This window comes from Aotus nancymaae, unplaced genomic scaffold (assembly GCF_030222135.1).
Source record: "Aotus nancymaae isolate 86718 unplaced genomic scaffold, 86718_ANA_hifiasm-v0.15.2.pri h1tg000046l, whole genome shotgun sequence".
NCBI lineage: Eukaryota > Metazoa > Chordata > Mammalia > Primates > Aotidae > Aotus > Aotus nancymaae.
The window spans coordinates 12,112,271-12,131,317 of record NW_026988460.1 but is presented as its reverse complement, the minus strand read 5'-3'; the positions used below and the strand labels follow the sequence as shown (position 1 = coordinate 12,131,317).

Sequence of the window (19,047 nt, the reverse complement as noted above, 5' to 3'; positions counted from 1 at the left end):
GTAATGTGGCAGTGACTGGTATCTTCCTTACCATGCTCGTTCAATAAAGCACCAGAAACAGTTTTGCAGGCAATGAGAGCACATATTTTGCCTTTGTGCTATGTTCATTTTCATCACATTCAAAAGACTTTACCAAAAGCAACAGGCCTTACACTAAGTGCAAATGACTTTCTTTGGGAGTCTAGAAGAACCATGGTCTTCTCATGTTGGAAAAAGAAGAGATTGAATGTTGTTGGAGCCAATGCCCTCCTTCCTGTTTTAAAAAAAAATGCCCCACATGACTGATAGAAATTTTGTTGGGTCATGTGGCGCTCTTGAATAATGTAACAATGGAAACATGGATTAACTGGACACAGGGTGGTTATACTAACAGAACAGCCCTGTCCTCCTTCCAACATTTGCTTGATCTTATGAGTTAGAAAGGTACTCTGCTGTGATGGTTTAAATTGGATAACAAAGAGATCTAGAAAGCAGATTATAGATCTGTGGCACCTCAATTAAATTCAATTTAACTGACCATAAAAATCACCCAGAGAAGCTTGCTAAACATACACACTCCTGAACTCCATCTGCTACGAGAGAGACACAGACCTGTGATTTTACAATTTTTTGCCACTGAAAATGTGATCCCTAGAGCAGAAGCATTGGCATCACCTTGAAGTTTGCTGGAAATGCAGAATCCCAGGCCCTACCTCAGACCTGAAATTGGAATCTAAACTTAACAAAATTCACAAATAATTCGTATGAGTCTTCAAGTTTGAAAAATGCTACTAAATCTTTCATTTTTTTATTGTGGCAAAAAGCATATGAAATTTACCATCTTGACAATGTTTAAGTGTACAGTACAGTAGTATTAACTATATGCATACTGTTGTGCAGCTCATCACTAGACGTTTTTGTTTTGTAATACTAAAAGCTGATACCCATTACCCAACTCCCCATTTCCTCCTCCTCTCTCCCAGACCCTGGGAACAACACTATTTTCTGTTTCCATGAGTTTGACTACGTTAGACATCTCACAAAGTGGAATCATGCATTATTTGCTTTTTGTGACTGGCTTGTTTCATTAGCATAATGTCCTCAAGGATCATTTATGTTGTAATACATAATAGAAATAACAGTCCACCGTATATATATAAACACATTTTCTCTATCCTTTCAACTATCCATGGACATTTAGGTTGCCTCCACCTCCTGGTTGTTATGAATAATACTGCAATTAATATAGGTGTGCAAATCTCTTTTCAGCATGCTGTTTTCAATTATTTTGAATATATACCAAAAGTTAGGACTGCTAGATCACATGGCAATTCTGTTTCTAATATTCTGACTGTAAGGTGGAGATGTAATGATTTCTCATCAAAATCGTCAGAGGAATGAACAGGAACATTGTTGTGGTAGAGGGAGACTCTTTGGTGGTTTTCTTGGGCATTTTTCTGCTAAAGATTTGGCTGACTTTTTAAGAACACTCTTATATTAAGCAGATGTTATCATTCTTTGGCCCTCCAGAAAGTCAATAAGATAAATGCCTTGAGCATCTCAAAAAACTGTTGCTATGACCTTTGCTCTTCACCAGTTGATTTTCTCTTTGACTGAACCACTTCCACCTCTTTGTAGCCATTTCTTTGATTACGCTTTGTCTTTGTGATTGTACTGGTAAAGCCATGTTTCATCTCTTGTTACAACCCTTTGAAGAAATGCTTCAGGATCTTGATCCCACTTTTAAATTCAAAATCTGACCCTAGTTTAAAATTTTGATTGAAAGCTCTGTTCTTGTCTGCAGCTGATCTGGGTACATGATTTTGTCATCCATTGAGTAGAAAGTTTGCTCAACTTCAATTTTGTCAGAATTGTGTTAGCTGAACCAATTGAGATGTCTCTGGTGATGGCTATTGTTTCTGGTGTTAATCAGTCCACTTCAAATAGGGCACAGATAAGCTTAATTTTTTTCCTTGCAAATTGACATGGATGGTCTGTCATTACAGCCTTCATCTTGAAAATTGTTTTGTCTTTTCTCAGAACAAGTTATCCAGTTATAAACCACTGATTCTTTGGAGCATTTTCTCCAAAAACTTTTGGTAAAGCATCAACAATGTCACCATTTTGCTACCCAATATTTACCATCAATTTGATGTTTGTTCTTTCTTCAATTTTGGCAGAATTCATGCTGTTCTGATACAGGCTATTCCAAACTGATGCTTTATCTTTCTTAGTCCCTCAAACTGGATTCTGATCAGACATATTATAACACATTAGTAGAAATTTGTTTTAGTGCAAAAAACGTTTTGAAATCCATGCATAATTTTTTTCATAATATGCATTTTCCATGTACTTTTTGAATGCTCCTCATATGATCTTCCATTCTATAGGTTGTCTTTTTGCTCCATTGATTTGTTTCCTTATCTGCACAGAAGTTTTTAAGTTTGAAGTAATCCTAATGTCTTTTTTTTTTTTTAACTGTGGTATTAGTGTCATATCCAGGAAATGATGGCCAAATCCAATGTACTGAAGCTCTATTTTCTTTTAGGACTTTATAGTTTTATGTTTACATCTCTGATCCATTTTATAAAAATGTTTTGTATAGTTTAAAAGATCAACTTCATTTTTTGCATATGGATATACAGTTTTTCCAACATCATTTGTTGAAGAGACTATCTCTTCACCAGAGTCTTGGTATCTTTGTTGAAGATTATTTGGCCATGGACACTATAGTTTATTTCTGGGCTCTCTATTTTGTTCTATTAATCTTTACATCTATTTTTATGTCAGCAGCACACTATCCTGATTACTGGCATTCTGGGGGAATGTTTTGAAATCAGGAAACGTGTGGCCTCTAAATTTGTTATTCTTTTCTCAACATTATTTTAGTTATTCATGGGCCCCTTGAAATTCTGTATGAATTTAAGAATTTTCTTTTCTATGCCTGCAAAAAATGCCATTGGGATATTGATAGAAATTGCACTGAATCTGTAGGTCACTTTAGGTAGAATGGACACTCCAATAATAATAGTTAAAATCTAACCCACAAATACAGGGATGAGTGTCTATTTATGTTTATGTTTTTTGACTTTGTTTAGCAATATTTTGTAATTTTCAGTATAAATATTTGCCCCCTTGGTTTATTCCTGAGATTTATTATTTCTGATGTTATTACAAGTGGTATTATTTTCTCAATTTCCTTTTCAGATTGGTTGTTATAAGTGTGTAGAAATGCTATTGATTTTTGTGTGTTGATTTTGTATCCTGCAACTTAGCTAAAATTGTTTGTTTTTTTTATAGCTTTCTACATATAAGATCATGTCATCTGCAGACAGAGATTAATTTTACTTCTTTCCAATTTGGATGCCTTTTATATATTTACTTATTTATTTTTTTGTCCAATTGCTCTGTCTAGTACTTCCAAAACTAGGTTAAATAGAAGTGCTGAGAATGGGTATCCTTGCCTTGATCTTAGACAAAAAGCTTTCAGTTTTTCACCGCTAAGCATGTTGTTAGCTATGGCTTTTTCGTATACGGCTTTCATTAGGTTGAGGTAGTTTCCTTCTATACTTTGTTGAGTGTTTTTATCATGAGAAGGTATTGAGTTAGTTTGGTCACAGTGGCTCACGCCTGTAATCCCAGCACTGTGGGAGGTTGAGGCAGGAGGATTACTTGAGATCATGAGTTTGATACCAGCCTTGCCAACACGGTGAAATCTTGTCTCTACTAAAAATAGAAAAATTAGCCAGGCGTGGTGGCATGCGCCTGTAGTCCCAGCTACTTGGGAGGCCTAGGTGGGAGATATGCTTAAACCTGGGAGGCAGAGGTTGCAGTAAGCCAAGATCACATACATGACTGCACTCCAGCCTGGGCCACAGAGTGAGACCCTGTCTCAAAAAAAAAAAAAAAAAAGAAAGAAAAAGAAAGAAAGACAGAAAGAAAGAAAGAGAGAGAAAAATGGTATTCAATTTGGTCAAATACTTTTTCTTCATCAATTGAAGTAATCACGTGGTTCTGGTCCTTCATTCTGCTAATGTAGCATATTATATTGATTTTTGTATGTTGAGCCATTTTGCATTTCAGGTATAATCCTTTTAATGTGCTGCTGAATTGAGTATGCTAATATTTTGTTGAGGATTTTTGGATCAATGTTCATCAGGGTTATGGTCTGTAGTTTTCTTGCATCCTTGTTTGTTTTTGGTTTTGGGATAATGTTGAGCTTACAGAATGAGTTTAAACGTGGTCCCACTTCTTCAGTTCTTTCGAAGGGTTTGGGAAAACTAGTGTTAGTTCTCTAAATATTTGGTTGAATTCTCCAGTGAGGCATCTGGTCCAGGGATTTTGTTTATTAGGAGGATTAAATTACTGCTTCAATCTCCTTATTAGTTATAAGTCTATTCACATTTTCTATTCCTTCAAGACTCAGTCTTAAGCAGTTGTATGTTTCTAGCAATTTATCTGCTCCTTCTAGGTTATCCAATTTTTTGGTGCATAATTATTTATAGTGGTCTTTTATACTCCTTTTTACTTCTGAATCATTTGTTTTATGTCTCTTCTTTAATTTCTGATTTTATTTATTTGAATCTTCTCTCTTTTTTCTCAGTCTGCTATGGATTTGTCAATTTGGTTGACCTTTTTAAAAATCAATGTTTGCTTACATTGATTTTTTTCCTATTAGTTTTGTATTCTCTATTTCCTTTATCTCTGCTCTAACATATATTATTTTGTTACTTCTCTCGATTTGTCAGTTTTAAAAATCTTTCTAGTTCTCTGCAGTGCAAAGTTAGGATGCTGATTTGAGATATCTCTTCTTTTTTAATGTAAGTATTTATCATCACTAACCTCACTCTTATTACTGCTTTTGCTGCATCCATAGTTTTGGTATGTTGTAGTTTCATTTCCATTTGTCTCCTGATATTTTCTAAATTACACTGTGACTTCTTCTTCAACCCACTGGTTGCTTAAGAATGAGTTGTTTAATTTTTACATATTTGTGGATTTCCTGTTTTCTCTCTGCTATCAATTTCTAGTTTAATTCCATTATAGTCAGAGAGAATATTATATATGATTTCAGTTTTCTTAAATCTGTTAAAACTTATTTGTATCCTAACATATGGTCTCTATCGGACACTGTTCTGTGTGTGCTTGAGTAGATTTCATATTCTGTTGTAGTAGGGTGCAGTGTTCTTTATATGTTTGTTAGGTCCAACTGGCATATGGTGTTGTTCACATCCTCTGTTTCCTTATTTGTCTTTTGTCTGATTGTTCTATCCATAATTGAAAATAGAGTATCCAAGTATCCTACTATTGTTTGCTTTATACACTTGGAAACTCTAATGTTAGGTGCATACATAGTTCTAATAGCTGCATCTTTCTGATGAATCAATCCTTTTATCATTATATAATGTTTGTCTCTTGTGACAGTTTTTGTCTTAAAGTTTATTTGGTCTGATATTAATATGGTCACCCCTGCTCTCTTTAGGTTCTGGTTTGCATGTAATATTTTCTTCTATTCTTTCATTTTCAGCTTGTGTGTTCCCCTAGATCTAAAGTGTGCCTCTTCTAGACAGCAAATAGCTAGATCCAGTTTGTTTTTAATCCACTCACTCAATCTATATCTTTTAATTGGGGCATTTAATCCATTTACATTTAAAATAATTAGAGATAATTAGGGAAGGGCTTATAATTGCCATTTTGTTCAATTGTTTTATGTATCTTGTAACTTTTGTTTTTCCCCTTTCTTCTCTTTCTGTCTTCTTTTGTGTTTCCTTGATTTTTATTTGTTTTAATTCTTATTTATTTATTTTTGAGACAGAGTCTTACTCTGTTACCCAGGCTGGAGTGCAGTGTTGTGATCTCACTCACTGCAGCCCCTGCCTCTCGGGTTCAAGCGAGTCCCATGCCTGAGCCTCTGGAGTAGCTGGGATTACAGGCATGTGGCACTACGCCCAGCTAAACTTTGTATTTTTAGTACACATGGGGTTTCACCACGTCAGCCAGGCTGGTCTTGAACTCCTGGCTTCAAGTGATCTGCCTGCCTCGGCCTCCTAAAGTGCTGGGATTAGAAGCATGAGCCACTGCACCCAGCCTTGTGTTGCCTTGATTTTTAAAAATGATGTTTTGCTTCCCTGCTCAATTCCCTTAGTGTATATATATAGATACTATCTTTGTGGTTAACACTGTAATTACATAGCACATCTTAAATTTATAATAATCTATTCAAGCTGGCAAAAATTTAACTTCAATCACATATAAAATCTCCCCTTATTTACATCCTGCTACCCCACTTTATGTTACCGATGACACAAATTACCTCCTTTCATATTGTATAGCTATTAATATAGATTTATAGCTACCTTTTATACTTTTTAAAAAACTCTATACCAGATTTAACAAAAGTACCTACAATACTACAGGATTTTATATTTGTCTGTATGTTTACCTTTAGCTGGGAGTTTTAAATTTTCATATGGTTTCATATTGTTTGTCATCCTTTCATTACAAGTGGAAGGACTCCCTTCAGGATTTCTTGTAGAGTAGATCTAGTGGTGATAAACTCATTTAGCTTTTGTTTACCTGGGGAAGTTTCAATTTCTTCCTCATTTTGGAAGGACAGTTTTGCCAGATATAGTATTCTTGATTGGCAGCTCTTTCTTTCAGCACTTTGAATAGATCATCCCACTTCCTTCTAGCATGCAGTTTCTGCTGATAAATCTGTTGATAATCTTAAAGATGCATACTTGTATGTGATGAGTTGCTTTTCTCTTGCTGCTTTCAGGGTTTTCTTTTGGTCTCTGACTTTTGACACCAACTATAATGTGTCTCAGTGTATATCTCTTTGAATTCATCCTAGTTGCAGTTTTTGGGCTTCTAAAATCTGTGAGTCCATTTTCTCGTCCATACTTGGGAAGTTTTCAGCCATTTTTTCTTCAGATAGGCTCTCTGTCTTTTTCTGTCTTTATTCACTGTAAATTACATAATACTTATATTGTTGCACTTGATGGTGTCCTATAGACCCTTCAGCTTTCTCCACTTTTCTTCATTATTTTTTCCTTTTTGCTCCTCTGCCTCAATAATTTCTAACGATCGGTCTTCAAATTCACTGATTTTTTTTTTTTTCCCTGTGTGGTCAAGCCTGTTGTTGAATCTCTCTAGTAAATTGAGTATTGCATTTTGAATTCACTTATTGTATTCTTCAGCTCCAGAATTTTTTGGGGTTTGTTTTCATCTTTTATTTCTGTTGATACTCTCATTTTTTTCATGCATCGTTCACCTGCTTTTCTTTAGTTATCTATCTGTACTGTCTTTTAATTATTTGACTATCTTTATGAGAGTAATTTGAATTCTTTGGCAATTCATATACCTGTGTTTCTTTAGGGTTGATTTCGGTAGATACAATTTGTTCCTTTGGTTGGGCCATGTCTTCTGGTTTCTTTGTGTGCTCTATTATCTTCTGTTGGAATTCTGGCATTTGAAAAATCAGACACTTCTGCTAGTCTTTGCAGTCTGAGAGCAATCAGTCCAGCTAGAGATTATGCAGATCTCTCAAGGCTTTTTTAATGATGCGTATTGTCTGGGCTTTTGTATATAAACTCCTAATTGAAGATTTGTTGGTTTCTACTCAGGAGCTTCCCAGCTTTCTACTCACAAGCTTCCCTTGGTGTCTATATCAGGTACTTTGGACTTTCTAGTGTGGCAGGAAGCATTAGATTTTTCTCTGTTGGTGCTGGAGCTCCCCTAGTGCCTGTGGTACAGGCTGATAGCAGATCAAGCCACGTTGATGGCCTTTGTTCTCAGGGGGCCTCCCACAAAGCCCAGTTTCTGTCATCAGTTAGATTCAGGCAAAACAGAAACCACTCCCTTGGGCAATACTTCCCCCTCAAAAATAAAAATATTAGATGTATCTTCCACTCTTTTCTTTCCCTCTCCAGAAAGAAATTAGGAACTGGAAGTTTTCTACTGATAGCTCTGTGCTATGTTGTGGGGAGTGGAAGGTGGTCTAGCAAGCAAGTGCCATAAATTTTCCTAAGGTGCTTTAATGTTATTGGTTTTACATTGACTGGAGTGCAGAAATCTCTTAACTGGTTTTATTTCTCTCAATGGCAATTGGTCCATTGGGGAAAAAGGGTCTGGGCCTTCCTATTCAGCTATTGTGATGACATCACCCCCACTACCAAATCTTGAATGTCAATCTAATTAATACTCCTTAGATTAGGCTCCCCAAATGCAATCAATTTTGCCAGAAGGTGGTGGAGGGGGAAAAATGGTTACTTTATTTATTTATTTATTGACAAATTCAAAGAGACTTGAGGTAGATAATAGTAAAACACATAAAGTAGTAAATACATTAAAATATGACTCAATTCAAACAGGGGAAGAGTAGAAAACAATCTCACTAGAATTAGTACAACAGAGTTAAATTAGTCCCAGACTGGACAAAGAGAAAAATAACACATTTCCTACTGACTGATGAGAAACTTTACTTCTTTACTAAAAGACACAAATTTTTCTCCTTTTAAGAGAGAAGTTCTACATTTTATGAGGAATTTATTGGAAATATCTTTATGTAAAGGACTATGAACTTCAAGATGGATAATCCCTTCACAGCAGTTTTACAGAAGATTCAGAGATTTTGGTTATAGGATAGTGTATAAAGTATTAATGCTCAGTGACGCCTTAGGCTGCCTTCTAGAGTAATATTTTAAACTCTAACTCATTTCTTTGGGGGAACTGATATAAGGGATTATCATAATGTTTATCATAATATTTATCAGCTTTCAATGTCTCCCCTCAGTTGACATCACGACAGTCATACCATGCAACACCTTAGCTCAATCATCACATTGTAGTCTGTCAAGACATTCTGCGTGCTTTATTCCTATTCACTCTCTTGTTGAAATGGGGCTTTCAGCCATGGTTGGAATCTCTGATGCCTGCTCTTTCTCTTATACAGGGGTTCTTGGGATTCAGAGTGCTTTTTGATCTAAAATCAGATGTTTTGATAGGGAGACTAGGTTTAATTTTTAAAAACAAGAACAAAAGCCCTCTGTGTAGGACAGATTTCCTATTTTAGTATGTGGTTCTCAAGGGTGGTCTTGGATCAGCAGCATCAGCATCAACATCACCCAGAAACATGTCCACCCTAGAACTACCGTATCAGAAATTCTCAGGGTATGGCTCAGTAATCTGTGTATTAACATGTCCTCTAGATGACTCTGATGCATGATAAAGCTTGAGAATCGATATTTTAGAAAAATTCAATGTATTCAAGTATTCTTAATCAAGTATTATAAACCTAATCAATTAAAACAATAGTTTCCCAATTCTGTTGTTTTTCGGAATCACACCTGGGGAGCTTTAAGGAAAAATGCCTGGGTCCCAGGCCCAGAGACTGAATTAGTTGATAAAAAGTATGGGAGTTCCACAGATGACTGTAATCTGCACAAAAATTGAGAAACACAGAAATGGGATTTACTGGTGATGTCATAACTATCTGCAAGTTTTTGGTATGGATACTAAGAGAAAAAAAAAAAAAGCCAAAAACCTTTTAATATTGCCATAAACACCTTTAAGTTTACAAAGGCTTTCACATGTAATTCTGTTAGTTTTCACAGTAAACTGAGTAATGGCATCCTCCTACTCCTGGTAAGTATACGCTCAATAACTTGATAAAGATACCAAATTTGATTTTAAGAGCCAATGCACAGCTTCCCTCTTCATGATAACTTAAGCTCTTGCCTAGATGACTGCAGTTGAGTAAGAAAGGCAATTGTCCTCTCATTAGATGCTGATCACACTCAGCACATTTGATTATTTTGTAATCTGGCTCAACAAGGCAGTTGAGAAATCAGACTTAGATGCAGATGAGCACTTGTGAAAGTCCCTATGAAATAACTTTTAGTTTAGCCTTAATGTTTTTCTAATTTGGGAACCAATCATCTGGATCGATGCCAAATTAACCAGATAATTGCTGAAGGTTGCACCTCACTTTAATTGGGCCATCAGTTACTTTATGGTATTTGAGTGTCCTGCCAGGGTCAGATGTGTTCCACCATACAGGCCAGGAAAACCCCTGTGATACTGAACCATTAGACATATAATTTCCTCAGGGTAGAAGCTACTGCTCTTCTATTATACAGTTCTGGAAAAGTCACGTCATATTCAAAAGACCACTGGGCAGGCACCCACTCACCCTTAGGAATAGCACTTCCCATTGTAAAATCAAAATTTTTTTCACAATATCCTCATAGTAAGCAAAATCAAAGATTTTTGACTCCTACCACTTCTGCAACCCTGCTTAAGGGTAGCCTTAGGGAGGGAGTGATATGGAGATTTTTTTAAAAAGCTAGCCTCATTACCTCAAGGTGGAAATGGGTCTAGGTATAGTTTATGTTCCAGAAATCTCCCTTCTGGTAATTAGACTTAGGCTAGACTTAGGTTACCTAAGACCCCATTCTTGTTTGGTTCCTCCTTATTCCTTATTCTGCTTTTCCTTACAGGTTTTCCCTGGAGAACGCTCTTTCAGTGAATTGCAAATACCTGAATACTTGCCTCACACTTGTTTTGGAGACTTTAGCTATCCTCTGTATTTACCCAGTGATTTCACATTTGGCAATTTAATCAGCAGTCCCCATCACCAATAGGATCATCATAAATACTAAACATGAGTAGAATTATTACTTTAGAAAAGTTATTTTTTTCACCAACAAAATATCTTAGTTATCATTACTTTTTAAGTTATTTATAGAAGATTCAGTCTCCCCATGATTACAAGACTCTATTCACTCCAATTGTAATTCACGCACCTTCATAAGTGGGGGAGAGGGATGGAATGATGCTTATCACCTAAGGAGTTGCGCAGCAACATCAGGGATACCCACAGGCGTACATCCCACAAGTGAGTCTTACCCATGACTCGGGCTTATACAGCCGAAAAGGTCTGGGAACAGTTGCCTTGGGAAATAATAAACTATCAATTATAATAGTCAGTCATAAACAAGGACACTTCTATTTGACGTACTCATAACCAGGCCTACCAATATACTGACCTCAAGATAAAAGTCTCTCTATGGTGTTTGCCTATCCAGTGAGTAAATCACCCAGCACATAGATTAATTATTTAGCAGTTAATCCATTAAATACAGACATGTTACATACATATTAAATACCAAGACAGAACATATAAAATAAAACTAAGGGAAAAACCTATTAAATATATGCTTCCTAACCATCTCTTATTCATGACTGTAGGGCTATTACCCAACATGAAAAGGAATCTCCTCTACAGCATTGGAGGTTCCTGATATTTAATCAATAGGTAGAACCAACATATTTTTTTTTGTTCTTATACAGATCATCAAAAGATCATCTTTTTTATTTTTTGAGACAGAGTCTCGCTCTGTCACCCAGGCTGCAATGCAGTGGTGCAATCTCAGCTCACTCCAACTTCTGCCTCCTGGGTTCAAGTGATTATCCTGCCTCAGCCTCTCAGGTAGCTGGGACTTCAGGCATGCACCACCATGACCAGCTAATTTTTGTATTTTTAGAAGAGACATGGTTTTGTCATTTTGGCTAGGCTGGTCTGGAACTACTGACCTCACCACTAATACAGGTGATCCATCTACCTTGACCTCCCAAAGTTCTGGGGATTACAGGTGTGAGCCACCAAGCCCAGCCAAGAGATAATCTTAAGATATTATCTTCTTTCCATTTTGTTTCTTTGTTCAATTCAGCATCATCATGATTCCAATACAGGTAATGACAATTTAGTTATTTGATCCAAAAGAGCCAAACTATTACTGCTATATAAGGAACAATCATGTTATAGCTTACCCAAGTTAACCAATGTTAATTTCTGTGTATTTTTAAATAGTCAGATGTCTTCTCCCTCATTCATTTAAGAGGGACTCTAAGGGTTTACCCACCTCAATACTTAACCACCCTTCAATTCACCTGAAATATATTACTGTGAGTTTCTGGAAGGGGAAATGGATATTAAATAGGGAACTTACAAGCTTGTCATTCAAGAATCTCCAAAATTGGTCCTTTATGACTTTTCCATCTTTCTTTTTTAAGTTTAAATTTTGCCTACATATGCTTTATGTATTTAAATCAAAATTTGTTATTTATTATTTTACTTTTTGATTGACACATACAATTGTATCTATTACATACAACATGTTTTGAAAAATATATATATAGTAGAATGACTAAATCTAGCTAATTAACATAAATTACCTTATATAGTTATTTCTGTGGTGAAACACTTAACACCCGTTCCCTCAGCATTTTTTGAGAATACGATATCTTGTTATTAACTATAATAATTGTGCTATCCAAAGAGTGCTTCAATTTGTTTGTCCCATCTAACTGAAATGTTGTATTCTTTAAACAACATCTTCCCAACCCTCTCACACCGATTTCCCCAGCCCTTAGAAACCACCATTCTGCTCTATTTCTTTGAGATAAACTTTTTTAGACCCCACATATGAGTGAGATCATGTGATATCCGTTTTTTTGTGCCTGACTTATTTCACATAGGATGATATCCTCCAGGTTCATCCCTCTTGTCACAAATGACAGGATTTTCTTCTTTTTTTAATGGCTACATAGCATTCTACTGTGTATGTGTATGTGTGTGTGTGTGTGTGTGTGTACAAACACACAAAATTTGCATATATATATACAAAATTTTGTTTGCCCATTCATCCACTGATGAGTCAACATTTTTAAAAAACATTCAAGATTCTCTATGTGTAAGAAACTATCTCAAGTATTTTGTAACTTTGAGTCTTTGTTACAGCCATTTCATTCTGATCTAGAATATTCCTTGTGTTTCTCAATATCTAAATTTTTCAGGGCTTAGCTTTCTAACCCAACCCATTAGCCAAACTCCCTTTCCTGAATTCCTGCAAGCCTTACATTTTTACAACTTGTTTGGCCTATGTAATTTGATGACACGCCTTTATCGTTCTCATGTTAAACATGGTTAAATAATTTCTCAGGCATTTTCATTTTATCTTCACTGTTCTAGTGCTATGGTCTGAATGTTTGTGTCCCTCCAAAATTCCTATGTTGAAATCCTAAACCCTAAGGTGATGGCACTAAGAGGCAGAACCTTTAAGAGGTGAAGCCCTTATGGGGTGAAGCACTTCATAAGGGTGAAGTGCCTTATGAATGGTATCATTACCCTTAATAAAAGAGGCCCAAGAGACCTCCACCCCTTCTGCCATGTGAAGACACAGTGAGAGGTTGTCACTCTGCAACCCAGAAGAGGGTTCACCAGAACTCAGCCATGCTGGCAGCCTGGTCTCACACTTTCAGCTTCCAGAACTATCAGAAATAAACATTTGTTGTCTATAAGCCACCATGTTTATGGTATTTTTGTTATAGCAGCTTAAACAGACCAACACTTCCAGTTTGCTGGCATTGGGAAACTTAAAGAGCTCAGATCAAAAATTCATTTGCAATTAGACAGCTCCAATTGGAAATGATTTTTAAATAAACCCCTTAATGTAAAAGTTGGAGCAGTGATTCGCAGCTAATAGGCCTTGAATCCTGTTGCGAGAGAGAGAGGGGAGGGGTAGGCAAAGGTGGCTTTAAGCCATTATGCATGCACCTATGCATACACATATATTCTGTTATTTTCAGCTATGGGTAGGCACTCTAGATAAAAATCATTAAACAGCCTTTCTTACATTATTGGAGTCATTTGTTTCTATCAGCTTTTCTTATTTCAATAAAGGTGACTACAAAATCTTTTAAAATATAAAGGGGTCCCTAGACTTATAAATTGGCTAGTACTCATCCAGAGGGTTTTGAGACATGATGATGCATTTCATTAGGACACATCTCACTTTTAGCTGTTCTTCCAACTAGTTGACAAACAGCAGAATAGAGAACATACTTGTTTCAGAAGAAACTCCAAAGCAATCTGCCATGGTGAACTGTACTCCAAAAGAGTCAGTTCCAAATACCAACAGTTAGCAAATCTGGGCAGAAGGGAACCATTGAACTTGTCTTGGAAGGAGTTGAAAAGTATGGTTCCTAATATTTATAGGGTGAGAGGTATGTGTGTTTAGCCTTCCAGTAGGCCTAGCCAAGCTGATGCTTATTCCCAGAGCACAGAACCATTAGTAGGCCTCTTTGAAAAAGGCTCCATCCCCATGAAATCTCACAATCATTATCTTTGATGGGATTTGGGTCAATGCTAAAGAACTTAGTGAGAAGAGCAGTTGTGGAAGTTTTTCTTTCTTTCTATTTTTTTACATTGTACAGGATAGAAGTACATTCTACTTGAGAGAATTTACTTCTATATGCAAGATTTACATGCTAGGCACCAATGAATGTTTTCCAGAAGGGAAAGTTAGGACTCTGAAACAATTGATCAGAGCATGTGAATTAACTCCTTTGTGTGATATTTTTCTCTTATTCATAATCTATTACGCCCTCACCAAGGAGAATGACTCCTTAAAGTCTCTAAATAGGAAGCAGTTCCCAAATCATTTACATTTGTTTTTTTGTTTTTAGTTTTCATTATCATCTCTTCTTTTATAACAATAGATACATTCAAGATTTTTCTACAGGATTATGCAAGTTGTTGGTCTTAACTTTTTTTTTAATGTCCATAGATTTATCTGTTCACTCAACTATGCTTTTAATTGTTTACTGACTTAATTTATTAATCCATTTTAAGAAAATCTCTCATCTTCATTCATTTAACATACTCATTCATTTTTACATTCATTCAATATTTATTGAGTGCATACTATGTGCTTCAATACTGTATTAAGCCCTGGGAATAAAATGATGAATTAAACCAAATATGATCCTTGACATCATGGGGAAGTTAAAATATAGTGGAAGACAAAGACAGAAAAATCACATAAATAAATGTAGACTGTAACTGTCATAAAGGAGAAGTGAAAGATGGTATAAAAATCTGTAATAGGAAGAGTTGACCCAACCATGACTTTCTGAGGAAGCACCAATGAAGCTGGGAGATGGGAAATGAGAAGGAGTTACAGAAATGAAGAGGGAAGGAAAAGTGTTTTAGGCAAAGGATGCACTCACTACATACCAGTGGCCTACAGAGGAAGGGAGGATGGTGAATATGCAGAACAGAAAAGTCAATGCAACTGAAGAGGAGGTAGGAAGTGGCACATGATGAAAGATATAGCTGGGGGAAAGATCATTAATGCATAGTCTGCAAAAATTCAGATGTGGAAGAACAGGGTTTATTCTGTCAGCTGTTCAAATAAGCCTTTCCAAACCAAGTCAGCTCTTATTCCCTCCAAGCTCAAGTTTGCACCAAATCAGCACCAGACTCCAAAAAGCGTCTAAAAAACTTTGCTCAATTTAGAAATGCAGTCAATAGACGAATAAAAATGAGTGCCAAGGGAAGCATGGTCCCCATTGTAAGCATCGAAGAGGCTGATTTAGAAAGTGCTCTCTTGTTATTGCTTATAGACTTGCTTATTACTTGTTTCTGGAGTGGTATCTTTGGACTAAAGATTTCTTTACTCCTTTTCTTGGTTTGAACACTTATGCTTGGCAAAGAACAAGTTAGTTTAGTGATTTAAAGAGTTGGTTTTTTTTCTTGCCAGTATAAAGACTCACCTATAACATTAAGCTCTGCATTGGAAAAGATAACTCCATGTTTATTCTCTGCCAAACACTGATACATGCCAGCATCTGAGAGGTTCACTACTGTTATGTTGAGTGTTCCTTGCTCAATTTGAATTCTATCCTGTGAAAGAAAAGAGGAACATAAAAACAATGACCTTCTACATCTGAGGCTTTAAGGCAATTTTACCATGTGCAATATGAAGGAAGCTTAATGGGAAGAAAATAGCCATCATATAAGCAATTTACATAACATGATCTATTTATCTGTCAACTAAATTGTGGCAGGTCAGATGCTAAATGGAACAACCAGTACATCAGTTGGTAAATGGAATTTAAATTGTAGGATTCTCTTGAGTTCTCATTGATTTAATAGTGAAGCCATTCAGATTAATATCCCCTCTAAATAGAAAAACTTGAAATTTAAAATGCTGTTTTACTTTAAGGCTTTGTACTAACCAGAGTTATGGGGTTTCAAAATATAACCAAATTTACTGTTTAGAGTGTTTAAAACACTCAAATTTTGGGCAAATGATACTTTGAAGGTTAAAAAGATTACAATCTTGGGTGAAACAGAGGCAAATATTTAATATCAGTTGAGGTGTACTAAAACATGTGGACATTAATAGTTTAGTATTCCCTTAGTTTATTGCTGTCAGTGATGTGATTTAAGCTGAGGACCATCTGGTGGCCAATCTGAAGGAAGCAAAGTTAGTATGTGGCACAGGAGATCTTCCTGATTTGTCACCCTTAGGATATACCATTTGGTATCAATATTCATAAGTATCAAAAAGGATGCCCTTCTCTCCAGAGGACTTGACAATAAAAAAAAACATATATATATATATATATATATTTATTTATCATATTATATATATATAAAGAGGCACTAATTTTCTGTTTGCCACAGGGTTGTAAGTTAGCTGAGTGAATGCTTTATTAGACTTTGATAAAATCTAGACATCTATAATCCCTCACATTATGAAACCAGACCAATCATCCCACAGAAATGATAATTACTGGTTTCTGAACAAACACAGAAATTGAGCTACTGAGCTGCCTAGTTTTAAAACTTGAAACTTACCTTGGTCTCATCTGAGTTAACTCCTCAGGAGGCTGACCCTCAAGCAAGGGACTCAGACTCACCAGATCATGGCATCTAGGCAGTGAGATACCACACCCTCCATCTGTCATGATTGCCTCTGTACCCCTCCCTAATTCCTTTCTGCACACAGCTTCATCCCTTCCCCAGCTACAAAAATTCCCAATTTGGAGAGACGGATTTGAGAATGATCTCCCATTCTCTTTGCTAAAGCAGCTAGACAAAGCCTTATTTCCTGGCAATACTCACTGTCTCAGTGATTGGCTCTCGGTACAGCAAGCAACAAGACCTAGACCAACCCCCTGGCATTCTGGTAACAATTACACAATGGAAGGAAAAATACCAGTACCTAGTTACCTATACTTTTGCAATTTGTCTGAGTTTGGCTTTTATAATTGACAGAATCATGGACAAGCTGGAGCCCTTCCAACAAATGGAGAAGGTACATGAGTCAGGGAGTGGGTTAGGCAAAACAGCCCCTTTTCTCTTCCTGTTGTGTAAATTCATGTGGGGGCCATTGTTCCAAGCAGGCACTGTTTCCTAGGTGGCCTATTGGAGGAAGAAATCTGAGCATGAGACTGCCTCTCAATTTGGAGCCTGAGGAAAATGTCAAATTTCAATTAACATTTGAAGTTCAGTAGGAAAATACATAAGGAAAATGAAATTGGACACAATTGTTCCTCATTCTAGGGTCTCCCACTCTGTCCCTGCTTCACTCAGATTTCTTTGTCAGAGTGTTTCTCTACGTAGCTGGACATCCTGTATTGTGTCAATATCACTTTTCTTGTAGTGGATCCTGGAATGTATGTTCCTTCATATCTTAGCATAACTGCATGTTCCAGACCTTCTGCATAACTTTCCCATTATAAAGCCACAGATATTAATCTTTGAAGACCAAAGATCCAGTACAAGAACTTAATTGAAGACCGGAAAATTGAATTTGTGTGCACTTTCTATTTGTCAATTGAATTCACTCTCACTTTTTCCACTATACTGGTGTTTCATTGTGTATTATTTTAGATACAATTTGCCATTCTCATGTTTCCATGGCAATGAGGCCATATTACACATGATAGTCAAGACTATGACACAGTTACCATTAATTTGCTTACCTGAGTTAGCAGAGGTTCACCATTTTTTAGCCACCTGTATGTAGGCTTAGGCCTTCCATTTGCTTTACATTCCCAGAAGACATTTTCTTCCATGGCCACGTGAATATCATTTATTTTTTGAATCCAATTAGGTTGGGCTACAGCAGTTCAAAAGGCAGAGAAAAGATGTATATTCAGGGTATACTCAATCTATTTTTATCATATGCAATCAAAGAACAAAAACACGCTTATAATAAAATTCCTTTTCCAGATGTTATGCAAATAACAAGGCTGGGTAGACGTTCAGGGAGGTAGGTGCACATACCCTACTGTGAATACTGTTTTTGTAGTTCATATTGTGGTCTTTTAATATCTAAAGGCAAAATGGATAAAACTACAAATATCATATGGCAAAACTAACTGTCCCTCTCCTGTAAGTATCTATTATTCTATTATTCCTTTTTCCCTTTCAGTAGAGAGTATCTTCCCAACACCCTCCTCCTACTTTTGACGGGGCTGGTGTATTCCCAAGTATGCACTGCATTTGCCAGCTTGCTTTGCAGCTAGAGGTAATCATGTAACCAAGTTCATGCCAACTGTATACGTGTGAAAGTGGTGACAGCAACTTCTGGGTTATTTACTGAAAGATACTTTCCCTAACCTCTTCTTGTCCCTTCACATTGACTGGAAAAAACTGACAACTGAAATAGCCTTGGGTGCAGACATGGAAGCTACATAGGATGAAAATGCTGACCTGTCAGCCTTGGACCATGAATGACCATGTGGAGCAAAGCAGCTCCACATCCACCTGCCAGTTTTGGGGAAAATAATGTAAGAGACAAATAAACTTCTTATCTAAGCTACTTTATTTTGGAGACTCCTTTGTTAGAAAAGCTTAGCATGACCCTAACTAATATACTTCACTCATACATGTTGTATAGATAAATTTTGTGACTCCTTTCTCCTTTAAGACTATCATCATTGTTGATTTTTGATTTCATATTGATAGAATGTTATCTACAGGAATATGATGCTAGAAGCCCAACTCTTTAAATGAGTCCTGATTTTTATCAAACCTTCTCAGGAAATCAAGTCCTGCCCACAGTCTAACACAGTAATTCAAAGCAGCACTTAATTCCCTCACTGCCCACTGCCATCCACCACCCCTGCCACCCAAATGATACCATATTTTCTGTACTTCATTAAAGTCACATTTTCTTTCCTTATTTTCAATAGATATAAAGACAATGG

The 19,047-nt window shown here is 36.4% G+C and overlaps 1 protein-coding gene across 9 annotated transcripts in view; it reads right to left on the bottom strand.

Moving 5' to 3' along the window:
* LOC105728198 (contactin-4) overlaps positions 1–19,047 on the bottom strand; it is a 973,166-nt gene that overhangs the window by 143,513 nt on the left and 810,606 nt on the right. For all 9 annotated transcript variants that reach the window (XM_064361938.1, XM_064361945.1, XM_064361939.1 and 6 more), the window contains 2 exons: positions 17,818–17,954; positions 15,598–15,727 (listed from right to left, as the gene is read on the bottom strand). In XM_064361938.1, coding sequence (XP_064218008.1) covers positions 15,598–15,727; positions 17,818–17,954 — 267 coding nt within the window. The remainder of the gene's footprint in view (positions 1–15,597; positions 15,728–17,817; positions 17,955–19,047) is intronic.